A 19467-nucleotide genomic window follows, 5' to 3' on the forward strand; every position below is an offset into this window, starting at 1 on the left:
ATCAATACAGATAATCTATACTCATTCCAGGTGTGAGAACGCAATAATTTCAAACAGTGCATAAAGAACTGAGACAGTACTAATTCATTCCATGGAAATGACACAATTGATCTGATCTGTTACATTTAACTGTATCACTTATTCTTTGCTCAATAGAAGATTTACTGTCTGACACAAGCAAATATTTGGATACAATTTTTTTTTATATGTATTGTGTGTAATGTATTGTGTGTGATGTATCTATTCCATTTTTAGAAGTAAAATATCCCTTTTTTTATTCATTCAGTGTGTGTTACATTGTGCAGAAACACATTCCATTGCAGTCAGATGCGATCATAGCGCATTGCCCATGTTGTTTTATTAGTATTTGTAGTGGGAGTTCACACTAAACTCCAAGCAGTTGCAGCTGATCCTAACTGACAGTGCTATATTAATACCATCAGCGCCGAGAGCTGGGTAGGAGTTTACCCTCCTCCCTACTTTTTCTCATTCATTGTATGGTTAAGAGGTTTCAGCCTCAAAAACGTCTGGCACGTGCATACCCCTTTGCGGAGGATTATTTCACTAAATGGGAATCTCCCCCTCAGGTGGAATTTCATGTGACGTGCTTAGTAAAGAGTGCGACTCTACCTATGCCGTCAGGTGGAAGTGTGCCTTAAATCTATCTATTCCCTTGCTGGGGGAGCATCCAGGCCAGCTATGGGTGGCCCAGGCTATGGAAAGATGGGCAGATGCATTGGAAGCATCGTTTGCTTCGGAGGTTACCAGTGAACAGGTTGTGTTAGTGGGTAATCTCCGGGAATCCGCTACGTACATTAACGAAGCGGCCTTGGACCTTAGTCTTCTGACTTCTAGGATTTCCATGGCGGCTGTGTCTGCTCGCCACTCCTTGTGGTTACGTGTTTGGAGGGTGGATGCTGAATCCAAAAAGGGTTTGGAATGCTTACCTTATAATGGACAGGTCCTGTTCGGGCCCGTTTTGGACAAAATTGTGGACACGCTGGCTGCAGCTAAATCTGCATGTCCTTTCGACCCTATCGCCCACAGGGCAAATCTAAGGTGCAGTCCTTTCCGAGACCTTCAGGTCCCAAAAAAGACCGCCAAGCACAACAAACAGGCTTGGAGTACAAGACGTCCGGCCGCCAAGCCGGACGACAAACCCTCAGCCTGACGGGCTGGGCCTCCCCTTTGGGGATGCCAAGGTGGGAGGCCGACTTCTGCAATATGCCCAGTGCTGGTATCAGACCACCACAGACACTTGGGTAAGGGAAGTGGTATCTCAGGGATATGCCCTCTCCTTACGCAGACTGCCTCCTCATCAGTTCTTTGCAGCAGGCCTTCCTTTGGATCCAACGAAGGCTCTAGCGATCCAGGAGGTGGTGTGCTCTATGCTCCATGTGGAAGTCTTAGTGCCTATTCCGTTACCCCTAAGGGGGACGGGATATTACTCCAACCTCTTTGTGGTTCAGGAACCAAATGGATCATACCGACCTATCCTCAACCTCAAGTCCCTGAACAAGTTTTTAAGGGTCCCTCGGTTCCGAATGGAGACTCTACGTTCTATTGTTTTAGCTATGCAACCTGGGGATTTTATGGTGTGCCTGGATAGTCAGGATGCCTACCTGCATATCCCCATTGCCAGGGCTCATCAGCGTTACCTCAGATTTGCGGTGTCGGATCACCAGTACCAGTTTCAGGCTCTACCATTTGGCCTTTCTACTGCCCCTAGGGTGTTCACAAAGGTAATGGGTGTCATGGCAGCACACCTGCGGTTCCAGGGGGTTCGCCTGTTGCCTTATTTGGACGACCTTCTGTTGTTGGCGGTGTCGCCGCAGGTCCTTTGCAACCATCTGCACTCACAATATCAGTGTTGCAGGCTCACGGCTGGCTAGTGAACTGGAAGAAATCCTCTCTAATTCCTTCTCAGAGGATGGTCCATCTTGGAGCATTGTTGGACTATCAGCAGCAGAGGATCTTCTTGACGGAAGAAAAGATAGCCCTGTTGCAGTCCAGGATATGCAATTGTCTACAGAGTCGCCGAGTGTCGCTTCACTCGGCAATGAGGTTATGGGTGCCATGGTGTCGACGTTTGACATGGTGGAATATGCCCAGTTCCATTCCAGACCTCTGCAGATGTTGTTCCTCTCCAGATGGGACGGAATTCCTCATCGGATAAAGACACAGATGGTCGTGCTCTCTCCGAAGGTACGCCTGTCTCTGACTTGGTGGTTACAGAAGTCGCATCTCAACAGGGGATGTCGGTTTTGGATTTCGGATTGGGTCCTTCTAACAACTGATGCCTGCCTGCGGGGCCGGGGCGCTGTGACAGGCCCACACGTCTTCCAGGGACGGTGGACGTCAGAGGAATCTGTCCTGTCGATCAATATATTGGAACTTCAGCCAGTGTTCAGAGCGCTGCAACAAGCAAGACTTTTTTTTCTGCAGGGAGAACCCGTGCAAATTCAGTCAGACAACGCAACCACGGTGGCTTACATAAACAGTCAAGGAGGAACTCGAAGTCAGGCAGCTCTAAAGGAGGTATCCCGCATTCAGTCTTGGGCGGAAGGCAATCTCCCACCCATCTCGGCAGTGTTCATTCCGTGTACTCAACTGGGAAGCGGACTTTCTCAGCCGTCACGATGGAATAGTCTCTTCACCAGGAGGTATTTCAACTCCTAGTGGACAAGTGGGGCCTTCCCGAAATAGACCTCATGGCTTCCAGACACAACCACAAGCTGTGGGCGTACGGATCCCGAACAAGAGACGCAGAGGCTCTCCTAGTGGATGCTCTGTCGGTACGGTGGACCTTCCAGTTCGCGTACCTGTTTCCTCCCTTCTGCCTCGAGTACTTCAAAAGTTCAAGCAAGAAAGAGGCAAGATCCTGCTGGTGGCTCCTGCGTGGCCCAGACGCCAATAGTACTTGGATCTTCAGTGTCTGTCCATCGACACTCCATTGCTGTTGCCTCAACGCCCGGACCTGTTGTCTCAAGGTCCTTGCCTCTACCCGGACCCGAGTCATCTGTCTTTGATGGCGTGGCTCTTGAGACTTCCCTCTTAAGGTCTAAGGGTTTCTCCAGATCGGTGGTGAATACCATGCTCCGAGCTCGGAAACCTGCTTCGGCTAGCATTTACCACAGGGTGTGGCATACTTATTTTGAGTGGTGTAACCCTAGAGAGTACGATCCTCAGGAGTTTCGGATATCCATAGTGCTGGCTTTCCTACAGGCGGGCTTGGATCTCTGTCTGCGCCTCGCCTCACTGAAGGTGCATGTCTCTGCCCTGTTGGTTTGGTTTCAGCATAGGATTGCTACGCTGCTTGATATCCGCACCTTTATGCAGGGTGTCCTTCGCATCCAGCCTCCCTTTGTTCCTCCAGTGGTTCCTTGGGACTTGGCTGGGGTTCTAAGGGCGCTCCAAGGTCCTCCATTCAAGCCTTTGGGTTCCGTGGATTTGAAATGGCTTACGACGAAGACAGTGTTCCTTCTGGTTATCGCTTCGACCAGAAGAGTGTCGGATTTGGGGGCTCTCTCCTGTCTCTCTCCCTTTCTGATTTTTCATTCAGACCGGGCGGTTCTTCGGACCCGCCCTGATTTCCTTCCTAAGGTGGTGTCTAGTTTCCATATTAATGAGGAAATTGTGGTCCCGGCCTTTAATTCCTCGGATCTGTAGGCTGGTGAGGTACGGGCACTGCGAATTTATGTGGACCGTACCACTTCTTTACGAAATTCGGACTCCTTGTTTGTCCTGTATGGCTTTCAAAAGAGGGGTTGGCCTTAAAATAAGCAGACTTTGGCGCGGTGGATTTGCCTGGTAATCTCTGAGGCTGACGCTCATGAGGGTCTTCCAGTGCCACCCTCTCTGAAGGCACATTCTACAAGGTCTGTGGGTCCTTCGTGGTCAGCTCGCCGTGGTGCCTTGGCTGTTCAGCTTTGCAAGGTGGCTACATGGTCCACTGTCCTTACTTTTGTCAGGCATTACGCCTTTGACACATTTGCTTCTCAGGATGCTTCCTTCGGGCGTCGGGTTCTCCTTTCTGCACAGGAGCGTCCCCACCCTTGAAGGCTACTGCTTTGGGACATCCCCAAGGTATCCCTGTGGATCCTTAAGGGCCCTGGAGTAGAAAACAAGAGATATGGTAAGAACTTACTTTTTTGTTATCTGTTTCTATGAAGTCCTTAGGGTCCACAGTGCGCCCGCCCTGTGCTTCTGTAGGGTGTTGTTATGGTCACCAGTTTGTCTCCTTTTCTACGAGAATGTGATCCTTGTGTATTCCAGACTTTCTTCTTCCTTTTGTTCTCCACCTCCGGCCTATCTATTTATTTATTACCAGTTATTTATGTAGCGCACACACATTCTGCAGCGCTTTACAGAGACTATTTGTCCATTCACATCAGTCCCTGCCCCAGTGGAGCTTACAATCTGTATTCCCTACCACATCCGCAGACACACATACACACTAGGGTTACTTTTTGTGTTGGGAGCCAATTAACCTACCAGTATATTTTTGGAGTGTGGGAGGAAACCGGAGTACCCGGAGGAAACCCATGCAAGCACAGGGAGAATATACAAACTCCGCACAGGTAGGGCCGTGGTGGGACTCAAACCGATGACCTCAGTGCTGTGAGGCAGTAATGCTAACCATTACACCATCTGTGCCTATGGCTTGCTACAAAAACTGAGGTGCCGTGGCCTGGGGGTGGGGATAGGAGGGGGCCCGGTGCATCCTAGGATGACAGCTTTAACTGTGTGTGTGTGGTGCCCATGGACAAGCCCATGCCTATACCCCAAGGTATCCCTGTGGACCCTAAGGACTTCGTAGAACCAGATATAACAAACGTAAGTTCTTACCATATCTCTTGTTGTTTTTAACTATTTGAAATGCACTACAGTAATCAACCCTTGCACCCACCGCCCCATGGGTGCCGGGGATAGCCCCGGGCTATCAGCCTAGGTCTGGGGTGCCCTGGAGCCCCTTTATTGGGGGGGTCCCCAGGTTTTATTGATCCCGTCCGTGCTCTATTTCAATGACAGATGCATGTAGCACGGATCTCCTGGTCTGTGCATGCATCTGTGTCATTGAAATACACAGCAGCACAGACTGGTCTCACTGACCCGTCCGTGCTTTTGTGTCAAGACTCAGAAGCATGTAGCACGGATCTCCCTGGTCCGTGCTACGTGCATGATGTGCACAAACTCTGTAAGATGTGTGTACACGATAGGTCGAAATCTTACTGCAGGTTCAGTTGATCTGCGATGCTGATACACGACGCCGGGAACGTGCATCGTAATCTACGCCACTTTTTACACGATTGGTCTCTTCAAATGATCGAAAACGGCCAAATCGTGTAAAAAAAAAATTATAAAAAAAAAACGCACCTTTCAGACTTTTTTTTTGATAGGCAAAACTAGTGCTAATGGCTGCCAATCACACTGACTAAAAATTATTTTATTTGGCACTGGACCACCAACCCGAGGCACGGCTGCAAATGCCCTGAGGCACCCGGTATGGGAACCAGTGATTATAGATTTTTTCCATATGGTTTAAGTATGTCTGTAATTTAAAAAAAATGCTTAACACAGGAGATATTAGGGTATCCGGTCAGATGGTTGACAGTAACCATAATGTCGACATCTGAAATGTCACCATGTGAACAAAATCGGAATGCTGTGAGTTAGGTTTAGGCACTAGGGCAAGGAGTAGGGCTTAGGGGGGAAAAAACACACTGGAACGCAGCTAATATCAGTCGGTGCCAGAATTGCTGCTCACATGACCGATGGGACCCGGAAATAGACGTGGAGTAAGTGACTGCTGGACCATCATGTACATTATTAGGTTGACATTATCATGTCAACATGACATCTGTGATGACATGTGGACATGGTTGATATGTCGACTGCTAAGAATGTTGATATGTTGACCTAACGTACCACACCTGATATCAGTGATCTCTCATGGTTAGGCAAAAGAAAGCTGTATACTGCAGCTTCCATTATTCTCATGTGTAACTGCAATCTATCCCAATTTGCCAAAGTCTGAAAAGATCATAATTGAAAATGTCTGTATGGGTTAGAGTAAAATGTATTTCTTCTATCAATATCAATTTTTTTTTTTAATAGTTTGTCTTCGCTAATTGCTGTGCCCTTCTTATGTAACTAACCTCTTCGTTTCAGTCCAGGTTCTGAGTAATGGCTTACTTGTTATATATTGCTACAGATAGTGGCAAATTATTTAAAAAATTTTTTTCCTATTTTACAGGATGTGGTACCAGCTCGTTGAGTTTTGAGCTGCACAAGGAAGGAGTGAGTCCACTTTTCAGCATTGACTACTCTCCAGTATGCATAATGGAGATGGCACAGAGACATGCTGATGTGCCAGACATGAACTGGATGGTTATGGATGCGCGGCAGCTTAAGTTTCCTGATGGGACATTTGACCTGGTTATTGAAAAAGGCACTCTGGATGCTATGATGGTGGAAGAGAAAGATCCATGGACAGTTACCCATGGAACTGTCAGCCTCGTAGATGAAGTGCTGAGTGAGGTGAGATATATCCGTTGGTGATATTAAACAAGTAGATTTAGGGGCATATTCAATTGGCCGCACATTTTTCAAAATTCTCACGCAGCTGGGTTTTTCCCGCAGGCGTGAGGTTTTTGCTATTCAATTGTGAGAGAATTTCAGCCGCTGTAATTTCAATAGGAATTAACAGTGTTATTCTTGCAGCCCCAGAGCAAGTGCAAAGTAAGGGAAAATTTCTATGTTAAGTTCAAAATTTCAGGCCCTGTTGGACGCCACCACCCTTCCTTCTCAATGACTAATTAGTCTAATAATTACATGTCATTATTGGGGTGGGAAAAAAATGATCTCATATTACCCAAAATCAACTTAAATTTTTTTATACACCCCAAATTTTATTATTTATTTAAGCGTAATATGATTGTTTTTTCTAGTTGTATTAAAATTGAAAAAATTTAATTTGGCCTCAATTTACCCCCCCAAAAAAAAAAAATCACTTTTTTTTTCGTCCTTTTACTTTTTTGGGAACTTTTTCATTTAATTTGCATTTGAATGAAAAATGAGTTTTAATTTGTTTAATTATTATTTTTTTTTAATTATTATTTTTAAAAAAATGCACAAATCAGCCATTTGCAGCATTTTAAAAGCGCAAAATATTTTTCTTTGGGTTTGCAATAAACATTTATACTGTGTCCCAATATTCTTAGAATTTTTAAAAAAAGAAAAAAAATGGAGTAATTTTTGCACAAAAATCTCACTGCTACTTGGATACGCCTCTAAGACTTTTCAATTACATTCACAATTGATAAATATTGGTGGCAGTCAGATACAAATTCCATTGGGAGCCATGTTTTGACTGTATTTGCTTTTGTTTAAAAATTGTTTTCACAGAAAGTATTTTGAAACCCTTTATTTTTGCTTGCATATATTGTGCTGTAATCCTTTGTGCTGTGCACTAGATGTTGCTGTTTGACAGGTAAGCGGAAGATAGCTTATCCACTGCCACTTTTTTCTACCAGTGTTACTGTACAGCTCTCTTTTGTGCTACTGTACCTTTTTTTGTATATTAAATTGCATGGTTTCTGTAAAGGCTACATAATATAGTTCTCTACATGTAAAATGATTGAAAATATACAGCTCATTCTTTAGCATTCATGTCCTACATTTAATTGTAGGACATGTAAATGCATGTTTTTATAGTGTTAAGAGTAGTGACACACAAAGGCAAAAAGGTACCCTCTGGAATGCAAAAGCATAAAGACTTCATGTTAGCCAAGTGTGTTTTTTAATTTGCTTGCCCTTATCACAGCCTTTGGGAACAGCTGTGTCAAATCAATCTGCAACTGAAATTGTGTATTGGCAGGTGCTCTAAAAAAACCACCCTATTTTAACAATATGTCCTACTTATGTTTTAAATGAATCATAAATTTTAGAGGACATCAGGACTGTCTTTATTAAGTTTCATCTTTTGTATTTAAAACTTTATTACATTGGTGGAAGAGTTGCTTTCCCATAGAAGTGCAGTTAGGGGTTGGGTACAGGACCCCGGCGCAGCCCGAAAGGGTTAGGATAGACACTTTTCGGTAAGTACGGTAACTCTCCTTCCCTGCACCCTAAACCTAACCCTCTCCCACTAGTGCCTAACCCTCTCCTAACTCCACTATTTACGGTCGGTATGCTGGCGCCGGCATTCTGACTGGTGTTGGGTATCCAGCCCCGGCATCCTGACAGCCGGGACTTCAACTACATCCCGTTAGAAGGGTCAAAATTTGTCCCATTGTATAGCGACCAAACTTTATCTCGTTGACCTTTGTAGTTATGAAAGAAAGGCTGTGCATCCTCCCATAAAGCAAGGAATACCCCTGTAAATGTGCCCACTCTAGCCCTTTATCTGATTTAAATAAACCGGTCCTGCGAAATCTGCAACAATGATACTAGGCCTGGTATAGTGTTCATTGCAAAGTAGGCATAGTTTTTACACTCAAAACAGCCACACTTGCTGCGGTACTTAGGGCCTGCCACTTTGTTTCCTAACTCCCTCTATTTTTTATGGCTTTTCATAGCCTATCGGCAAGTCTCTTCACTAATATTACTTAGATATTTGAGATATGGTTTTCCTTTTATAATTATAATTCAGGTTATATATATTATGAAAAAGTTAACAGATTGAGGAATCGGATGGATTCTGCTAAATGTGTTGGAGAAATAGTGAGACTTTCCATATTTTGTATGCTTTATTTTTGTGTTATACCATTTTTAGGGGCACCTTTATCACAATCCGCATCTCAGATGCAAATGAGATTTGGTAAATTTGCCCATATTCGGAATGTAGTATTTGAATACATTGTAAGTATGTATCAAATGTCGCATGCAGGGACAGCCCACGCAGCTAACTTCATCTAAACAGGGCAGTGTGTTGCTGTAACCTATGGGCTACAGATCGCCAAATTACCAGGAGAGGGGTTCCAGTGAGACGAAAAATTTTGACTTCAGAGCAAGCAACTCCAGGCGTCTTAAAGGATGCCTGTGCTGCTGCTCAATCTACCCCCGCTGGCGCCGCAACACCAGTAACTGGACTGGTGATTTCGCCGGGCACCAGCGGAGCTTGGCTAGCAGCGATGCTGGGACCCGGGTCTGCAGCCAAAAGCACGGGGGCGCAGGTAAGGTGATTCCCCGCTCGCGGGGAACCACGTGGCAGTCCGTACCTCCGGCGGTTGGAGACCTGCCGGAGGTTGCTGTAGTAGGGCTACTGGTGCATCCACTCCCCCACTAGACCACTGGGACAACTGAGTCTGGCGGCGGCGGCCATGTTTATAAAGCCAGGCTTTCCCCGGCAGCCCCTCCCCCAGCCGCCGATCCAGCTGAGGTTTTTGCATGTCTGGGTTGCTTCTACTGCCCTCCTCTGTATCTGAGATACCCAGCGACCACTATCGGTGCTCTGCGGAAGCTGCTGGTTTCAGGAGGTTTTGGGTCTAGTCTCCCTGTATACTTCTCCCCAGAGGCCAGGTTATAAAATCCTACCAAACCTTGTGTTTTGAGTAGTTGATTCAGAGCCCATTGCAAGTATTTTGTTTGTGACTTTTGCTAGCTCTGCTGTATTGATATAACTGACAGTACAGAAAATAAAGGCAGTATAACGATCACATTTCTCCTCAGCCCTTTGCTACAGGTGTGTGGGGGTATTTTTATTTCCCTTTGCATTTGTTACCTTTAAACATAAATTAATAGGTATAAAAGGTAAGGGTAAAAAGGAGGCTGATGCCTCTGTGCTGGTTACATGTAGATCCTTTTTGGCCGGGCTTGTTCTCTCAGGATTTCATACATTTGTTATAAAATACCATCTCTCCAGTCCAGTCTACCAGCCCCCTGTACAGGAACCACTCTGGGTGTCGTCCTTCTTTCAGGTTATGATGCAGCTAGTGGACCGGTTGACTACTCCCACGCTGCCTCCCACTATTGGGTACCCACAGCAGTTACAGCCTTCTACAGTCAGGTGCATAAATATTGGGACATTGACAGAATTTTCATATTTTGGCCTCTATTCACCCCCACAATGGCTTTGAAATGAAACAAACAAGATGTGCTTTAACTGCAGACTTTCAGATTTAATTTGAGGGTAATTACATCCAAATCAGGTGAACGGTGTAGGAATTACAACAGTTTCTATATGTGCCTCCCACTTTTTAAGGGGCCAAAAGTAATGGGACTATCAACTCAAAAGCTATTTCATGGACAGGTGTGGGCTATTCCCTCGTTATTTCATTATCAATTAAGCAGGTAAAAGGTCTGGAGTTGATTCTAGGTGTGACATTTGCATTTGGAATCAGTTGCTGTCGACTCTCAATATGAGATCCAAAGAGCTGTCACTATCATTGAAGCGAGCCATCATTAGGCTGAAAAATCAAAACAAACCCATCAGAGAGATAGCAAAAACATTAGGTGTGGCCAAATCAACTGTTTGGAACATTCTTAAAAAGAAATAATGCATCGGAGAGCTCAGCAACACCAAAAGACCCGGAAGGCCACGGAAAACAACTGTGGTGGATGACAGAAGAATTATTTCCCTGGTGAAGAAAAACCCCTTCACAACAGTTGGCCAAATCAAGAACACTCTCCAGGAGGTAGGTGTATATGTGTCAAAATCAACAATCAAGAGAAGACTTCACAAGAGTGAATATAGAGGGTTCACCACAAGATGTAAACCATTGGTGAGCCACAAAAACAGGAAGACTAGATTAGAGTTTGCCAAACAACATCTAAAAAAGCCATTACAGTTCTGGAACAACATCCTATGATCAGATGAGACAAAGATCAACTTGTACCAGAGTGATGGGCAGAGAAGAGTATGGAGAAGGAAAGGAACTGCTCATGATCCAAAACATACCACCTCATCAGTGAAGCATGGTGGTGGTAGTGTCATGGCGTGGGCATGTATGGCTGCCAATGAAACTGGTTCCCTTGTATTTATTGATGATGTGACTGATGACAAAAGCAGCAGAATGAATTCTGAAGTGTTTCGGGCAATATTATATGCTCATATTCAGTCAAATGCTTCAGAACTCATTGGACGGTGCTTCACAGTGCAGATGGACAATGACCCGAAGCATACTGCAAAAGCAACCAAAGAGTTTTTTTAAGGCTAAAAAGTGGAATGTTATGCAATGGCCAAGTCAATCCCCTGACCTGAATCCGATTGAGCATGCATTTCACTTGATGAAGACAAAACTGAAGGGAAAATGCCCCAAGAATAAGCAGGAACTGAAGACATTTGCAGTAGAGGCCTGGCAGAGCATCACCAGGGATGAAACCCAGCATCTGGTGATGTCTATGCGTTCCAAACTTGAGGCTGTAAGTGCCTGCAAAGGATTTGAAACAAAGTATTAAAAAGTGAAAGTTAGATTTAGGATTGTTTAGTTTGCCCCATTACTTTTGGCCCCTTAAAAAGTGGGAGGCACATATAGAAACCGTTGTAATTCCTACACCGTTCACCTGATTTGGATGTAATTACCCTCAAATTAAATCTGAAAGTCTTCAGTTAAAGCACATCTTGTTTGTTTCATTTCAAAGCCATTGTGGTGGTGAATAGAGGCCAAAATATGAAAAATATTTATGCACCTGACTGTATGTTTGTCCCCCGATTCATCCTTCCTGGATGGATATTTATACCCACTCAAGTCAGAGTACGACTCAGTTGTCTGCTGTCTTTCAGCAAATGTTGCTGGAAAATAGACCGATAGCCACTAAATCACACTTAAGGCTCCGGTGTTTAAACACCAGAAGGCTGAGTTTCCGAAGTATGGGCAGCTTTCTGAACTCTTAGGGGAAGCATGGAATACTCCTGATAAACTGTTCCATGTTACGAAAAGATTGGCATCTTTGTACCCTCTCCCCCCTGGCGAATGTACTAAGTGGGAAGTCCCTCCCACTGTAGATGCTCAGGGGGCACGTTTAGTCAGGAGCTCTACGTTGCCTATACCGTCCGCATCCTTAAGGATCCCACAGATGGAAAACTTGAAACCTGTCTTAAATCAGTGTTTTCTTTGTCAGGAGCTGTTACCCAACCAGCTATGGCTGCGGCCTGGGTATCAAAGGCCATTGAGGAATGGATAGGGGCACTGGAAAATACTTTACCAGATGCTGCCAGAGAACAACTGACATGTATCTCCCATATACGGGATGCAGCCTCTTATTTTCGAGAAGCTGCAATAGATGCTGGAATCCTGGCTTCTAAGGCAACAGCAGCTTCGGTTAAATTGCTCATAGAGCCCGTTGGTTAAGGTTCTGGAAAGCAGATGCTGGAACCAAGAAGGCTCTGGAAACATACTATTTGGAGCAGAACTGGATAAGATAGTGGCTACTCTGGCAGCCTCAAAATCTGCTGGTCTGCCATCAACAGCTACCTTTAAGCCTAGGCAGTCCTCTTTTCAGTCCTTTCGCCCTCAGGAAAAAACAAAAGGACAGCTTTTCTCCAGACAGTCTAGTTCTCGTAGGACCACCAAGCCACAAACTAAGAAACCTTGGTCGGTCAGACGTCCAGCTTCCATGCCGGACGACAAACCTTCTGCCTGATGGGGCCTTCTCCTGGGGAATCTCATGGTGGGAGGCCGACCTCTTCAGTTTGCTAACACCTGGTGTCAAACTACTACTCACCTTCCTGAGGCGTCCTCCCCAGAAGTTTTCTGTACAACTCCCCCTCAGACTCTATCAGGGCCTTGGCCATCCAGGAGGCCATTCACTCCCTGCTGCGTTCAGGGGTGATGATCCTGGTTCCTATGGCTCAGCAACATTACCAATTTCAGACACTACCTTTTGGTCTGTCAATGGCCCCTTGGGTCTTTACCAAAATAATGGCAGTTATGACGGCCCACCTCTGGCGTCGGGGTGTCAGGATGCTGCCATACTTGGATGACCTTCTGATTTGGCACAGTCTCCAGCTGTTTTACAACACCATCTCCAACTGACCATTGCTTGCCTAAGGAATGCATGGCTGGATAATCAATTAGAAGAAATCTTCCCTTTCTCTAATACAGCTGATGGTACAGCTGGGGGCAATCCTGGATTCTCAGGCACAAATGGTATTTCTGCCAGAAGACAAGATTTCGGCCCTACAATTACGAGTGCGCAAATTACTCCGCAATCGAAGGTTATCCTTCCACTCAGCTATGCAGATCCGGGGGTCCATTGTATCCATGGTGGACATGGTGGAATAACCACAGCTCCACTCCAGGCCTCTGCAACAATTTATTCTCTCCCGCTGGAACGGGCAGTATCTAATCCTTCTCACTCTGAAGGTTCGGCTGTCTCACTCATGGTGGCTACAAACGTCTCATCAGGACAAGAGTCACCCCTTCTGGATCCCAAATTTGGTGCTCCCCACCAGGATGCCATTCTTCGCGGATGGGGCGCAGTGGCAGATCATCATACCTTTCAGGGAAGATTGACAACTCAGGAAAGTCTCAAGATAAAAAGCACCCGGCGCTCATCTTAGTTTATATTTGTAAGCAAAGAATAATGCAGTATGTTGCAGGAATAAAGATAATGTATTAGTCACTTAAATCTATAATTGGTGTACTGGAATGAACAGTTACGTGTTTCTATATATATATTTTTTTTCTTTTCTTGTATACAAGGCCGGCAATTTATTATAGTGTTTTTTGCAAACAATTGTAATTGGAGTCTACTTATAACCTTTACCTGATGTATATGTCAAGTGATACATATATATATACTTTGAAATAGATTGAGAAAACATGTAACTGTTCATTCCAGTACGCCAATTATAGATTTAAGTGACTCTAATAAATTTTCTTTATTCCTACAATATACTGCATTATCCTTTTGATTACAAATCTAAACTAAGGTTGAGCGCCAGGAACTTTTTATTTTGAAACATATCTTAATTCTGAGGTTGGTTACCTCTTTTTGCCCAGAGCAGCCCCGACAACAAGAGAACTGGTCTTGAGCGTGTGGGAACATATAAAACTGTGTGTGTGTGTGTGTGTGTGTAAACTCAGGAAAGTCACCTGCCCATAAACATCCTGGAGCTTGTGCAGTATACAAGGCGTTCATTAAGGCACAGGACCTCCTCCAAGGCAGGCTAGTCCAGATCCAGTCCAACAACGCAACCACTGTAACCTACCCTCAATCATCAGGGAGGCACGCAAAGTCAGGCAGCCATGAGGGAAGTGGCAAACATTCTCGTATGGGCAGAATGTAATCTTCCGGCTCTCTCAGCAATATTAATCCGTGGAGTCCTCAACTGGGAAACGGAATTGTTGTCAGGTCATACATGCCTGAGAGTGGGCTCTCCATCCGGGAGTCTTTCAACTCCTGGTGAACAGATGTAGACCTCATGGCCGCACGTCACAACTACAAGGTCCCCAAATATGGGTCCAGGACCAGAGACCCCTCACCCGCCTTCGTGAACACGCTGGCAGTGAGGTGGGACTTCCAGCTCGCATACCTCTTTCCTCTGATTTTCCTGCTCCCAAGGGTCCTCAGGAAATTCAAGCAGGAAGGCAGCAGAGTACTACTGGTAGTTCCTGCTTGGTCCAGGCGCCATTGGTTCACCAACTTAGGGAGTCTATCCATAGACACTCCATTTCCTTTTCCTCTGTGGCCGGATCAGTTAGCGCAGGGTCCATGCTTGCATCCGGACCTACCTAGTCTGTCTTTGACAGCATGGCTCTAGAGTCTTCCATCTTAAGAGCCAAAGTATAGATAGATCCGGCGCTCACTAACCTATAAATGGGGATAATTGGTGTGCGGGTGGCTGCAAGTCCTATTGCTAGATTCCCCAGAATCTAGGTAATAACTCGGTAAGTATAAAATTACATATATGTGTTCACATATATGTCTGGCGGACTGATCGGGTGCTTTCCTAAATATTAATTTAGGTTTTGTTGGAAGGAGGTAAGCACCCGGTCTGAAATGATTATGTGAGGCCTCACCAAGGACATTTACCTGACTTATTGTGCGTAGACTTTATCCATCATCCAATCCATTGTCAGTACCGGACCTCCGGTGCTCACTCACACAGGGGGTGAGGGACTACCACCCCCTGGCTGATTACCATAGAGACAGGTGTACATAGTGCACGCCACACTGTACATCGGCATCATCCGATACTCACACTCTCTTTTCCCTCCTCATATATTCCCCATTCCATCTCCCTTGACCAACAGATTCCTCTTGTTACCCACTGCTTATTAAATTCACTTATCCCATTGTATCCCTAATAAATATCCACCTTTTAAACATACATATTCTCCACCTGTTTATATAGCAGGATCACATTACTATATTAATCCTTGATCACTTGGTTGAGGTGCAGTCCGCCAGACATATATGTGACACATATATGTAATTTTATACTTAAGAGCCAAACGTTTCACCAGCTCTGTGATTCATACGATGCTTAGGGCACGAAAGCCTTCCTCTGCCCGCATTTACAGAATTCGGCACTCTTTTTGTCAATGGTGTTCCCACAGAAAGTATGACCCTAAGGTTTTTAGGGTTTCCTGGGTACTTGCTTTTCTCCAGGCTGGGCTATATCTTGGTCTCCGTCTGGCCACCATAAGAGTACAGGTTTCTGCGCTGTCAGTTTGGCTCCAGTGAAGGATCGCTTCTCTGCCGGATGTTAGAACTTTCTTTCAGGGTGTTCTCCGAGTTCAGCCACCTTTTTGTTCCTCCGGTGGCACTGTGGGATTCGTCTTTGGTTCTCAAAGCTCTACAGGCGCCTCCATTTGAACGTCTGGACTCAGTAGACATTAATCGGTTGACAGCAAAGACACCCTTTCTCCTCGCTATCTCCTCTGCCCGCAGTCTGATTTGGCAACTCTCTCTTGTGGCCCTCGCCGCCCCCACCCACTTTTTTTTTTTTTTCTCATTCGGATAGAGCTGTCCTCTGTACAGGAGTGGGTTACCTTCCAAAGGTAGTATCCCGTTTTCATGTGAATGAAGAGATTGTGGTTCCAGTCTCCAGACCTTTCAGCAGGTGAAGCCTCCCTGGATGTGGTTCGTGCTCTCCATATTTATATGGATCGTACAACTCCTTTAGATAATCAGATGCTCTTTTTGTGTTGTATAGCTTTCACAAATTAGGCTGGCCAGCTAACACAGACTCTGGCTCGATGGTTGTGCATGATTATCTCTCAGGCTTACATGCAAGATGATCTCTCTGTTCAAAACACGTTGATACCACATTCTACTTGGTCTGTGGGACCAGCTTGGGCGTTTCAACATGGTGCCTATGCTGAACAATTGTGCAAAGCGGCCACGTGGTCTTCTTTCCACACCTCTCTCAGGTTTTACGTTTTTGACACCTTTGCCTCTCAGGATGCTTCCTTTGGGCGGTGGATTCTCCGATCTGCTCAGGAGCGTCCCCACCCTTAGGGGAACTGCTTTAGGACATCCCCATGGTATCCTGTGGATTCCTATGGACCCTGAAGAAGAAAATAAGAGTTATGGTAGACTTACCTTTGTTAACTCTTTTTCTTCGATAGGTGTCCATAGGGCACCCACCCTGACATCCCTGGCTTCATTGGGTAGTTTTTCTCATGTTCACTTATCCCTCTTCTTTGACAGTGTTGGTGTTTATTGTCCTTCCTTCTCTCTTTTCTGCTCCTGTCTTGGGCTTGTTTACAAAACTGAATGCCTGTGGCCAGGGGCGGGGTATATTTGGAGGAAGACCCGAGGCATCCTGGGAGCTGAAATCTTAACTGTTTGATGCCTGGATCACTCCAACCACATTTCCCCATGGTATCCATGTGGATCTCGAAGAAAGAGTTAACAAAGGTAAGTCTACCATAACTTATTATGTATAGAATTTGCACTCATATGCATAATATAGGTCTGAGCAAGAAAGTAAGCACCTTTCAGCCTCAACACTGCATTTACAAACTGTCATATATGCACGTAGTGTTGATGGCTGTCATCCTCATCTAGTGTTTGCACCTGCGCCTGACCACCCGCAAATATTGCCTACTCGGGTATATGTGTGGTTGTTTGTCTCGGTCTGCATCTACTCACAATTGCAGATATGCCGTTACTATTCTTGGCCTATAATGTAACCACACAGTCCCACCTATCTATACACTTCTAGGCATAAGTTCCACATCACGCAAGTCTGCATAGTATATATGTGTCGTCATTCTGGGCATGTTATGCTGTCATTTTTTTTGTCATTGCATTGTTTTAGTTTCATGTTGGTGTGTTTCTTAGTTTTTCCATTTACTTAAGTATAATTTGTACTCCAGTTTACCTCCTAAACTTGTTTTTCTTTTGTTTTACAGGTTAGTCGTGTCCTCACTCCCAGTGGTTGCTTCATCTCTATAACGTTCTCACAACCACATTTCCGCACACGTCACTATGCGCAACCTCAGTATGACTGGTCTGTGTCTTGTGACACCTATGGAAGAGACTTTCATTATTTCCTCTATACCATGCACAAAGGGGGACAGTTGACATCATGTGACCTTGAGAAGGGCCAAAGTCTTCATAAACCTTATGTTCAGAAGAAAATATCAATTTTCTTAGAATCTGATGATGAGGATTTCCTTAGTAACATCCAAATATGACTGTGATGGATAGGAAGAGTAAACTTCAATGGATAATGGCTCTTGTCTTAAAAAAAAAAAAAAATTGTAAAATACATATTCACTTTGAAGGAAGAGGGGAGTGAAAATATATACATATATATATAATTTGTTTTGGTTTTTTTGCTGCCTACAACTATTCTGTATGTTACATTGTTTTATAATTGTGCCTTTGCTAACAATACAACAACTTTGTGGAAAAGTATCCCAGACTTGAAGAACTGGGGAATTTTATTTATAATTTTAATGTCTCTCTTGTGTTTTGAGTTGTCCACTGTTTTTTGGTGTACAAAGTAAATGGGTCTGTCTGCTTCCAAGTCTTGGCTAGCAGATGGCTTGTCTGCATTAACCAAACTGGATCAGAACCTCTATATACCCCTGCCTATACCTTCTAAAATCCTTCCTATAACCCTCTAAGAATAACGCTAATTTGCGTATGCAGTCTGACCGCAAATAAAGACAGGAGTGGAATCTGTGGTTCCAAAGCACAAGTATTATTCAGGTAAAAGTACAGTCAGTTACACGCAATTGATACATACACAATTTAGGCGTAAAAGGAAATAATACAGACCCAAGTACAGTATACATACACTGTGCCTCCGGACCCAGAGATAGGCCTCAGAATAGAGACCCTCAGTTCATACAGCATGGACTAAAAAAAAAACCAGTATCCGGGCACACATATTTATCCCCCCAGACTAAAACAGGACAATGGGGAAGTTTCTTGCTGATGTCATTGGTTCCCAGAGGAGAAGCATATGTTACAGCACATTTAACAGGCTGGTTCAAATAGACTCTCCCTGCCTCTAACAACAGGGGAATCTTTCTAGTAACGCCCTCTGTAACATTTAAACATTTTGTTGCTTGTAAGTTCCGCGATCCATAACTTGAGTTTGCATGATGTGATCTCTCCACCGATAACACCAGAATGCTGTAAAAAAGCGTACGCATCAGAACGAAACCAAACACAACTTGCTTATCATGTATAATACCTTAGTTATCAAATACCTTTATTTCTCAGCATTTAAACTACCTAAACCAACTTAAATCCTACATTTTGATGCTTATTGAACCTTATGAGTGAATATGAAATGTGTGGGTATTCAGGGTTTGATAAAAAGACATATTTAATGTGTGTATGAAGATGAGTGCATTTGTCTCTAACATTTTCTAGATAGTTCTACATGTCCTGTCAACAGGCCCTCCCACCTTTCCTGTGTTCAAAGGAAAGATACCTCTGTCGGTCTCTTGTGTGAAAATGCAAAATATCCCAACTACAAGAGACAGACCCAAGGTGACACTCCAGCCCCCGAAATCATGTCATTGCAGGAAGCCTGCTTATTTATTCTAGCCAGACCACCCGTTGTGGGCAAACACTATGCAGGTAGCTTATCTACACAAGCCAGTTGTCACCTGGCCACTTGCTTAATGCAATACTGTAAAGCCATTTCTGGAATATATCCTTTATAATATGTAAAGTAATGAAATAGGCTTTTAGTGAATCGCCGCAACCTATGATGATGATCACAGATGCATTCGCATGATGCTAATGGTATTATCGCCACGTACTAAAATGTGAGTTTATCTAAAATGGCGCTTAGGCGGCCATTTCGCAAAATGGTGTCTTGCGGCCAGTCGCAAGATGGTGTCGCTGCGATTCAATTTTAAACTGATCTTGTCTCAGCCAATAATCCAGCTTCGACAGCATCTGGTAGAAGCTAGAAAGCTAAGAGGAAGGCCATAGACCAAATTTTTTGGTAAGCGAGTATATGTTTTGGTGCCCCTTTTACAGTGCCCCCAGTAGTGGTTCCCCCTGTGCAGTGCCACTTGTGCCCCCAGTAGTAAGCCCCTTATA

General features: G+C 44.6%; 1 protein-coding gene across 1 annotated transcript in view; it reads left to right on the forward strand.

Annotated features, from left to right (window-relative positions):
* EEF1AKMT4 (EEF1A lysine methyltransferase 4) overlaps positions 1 to 17817 on the forward strand; it is a 23651-nt gene extending 5834 nt beyond the window's left edge. The window contains exons 2-3 of the mRNA XM_088479704.1: positions 6257 to 6540; positions 17310 to 17817. Of these exons, the coding sequence (XP_088335830.1) occupies positions 6257 to 6540; positions 17310 to 17594 (569 nt within the window). The 3' untranslated portion in view covers positions 17595 to 17817. The remainder of the gene's footprint in view (positions 1 to 6256; positions 6541 to 17309) is intronic.
* The last annotated feature ends 1650 nt before the right edge of the window (positions 17818 to 19467 follow it).

This window comes from Taudactylus pleione, unplaced genomic scaffold (genome assembly GCF_031769625.1).
Source record: "Taudactylus pleione unplaced genomic scaffold, aTauple2 ptg000244l, whole genome shotgun sequence".
Taxonomy (NCBI): Eukaryota; Metazoa; Chordata; class Amphibia; order Anura; family Myobatrachidae; genus Taudactylus; species Taudactylus pleione.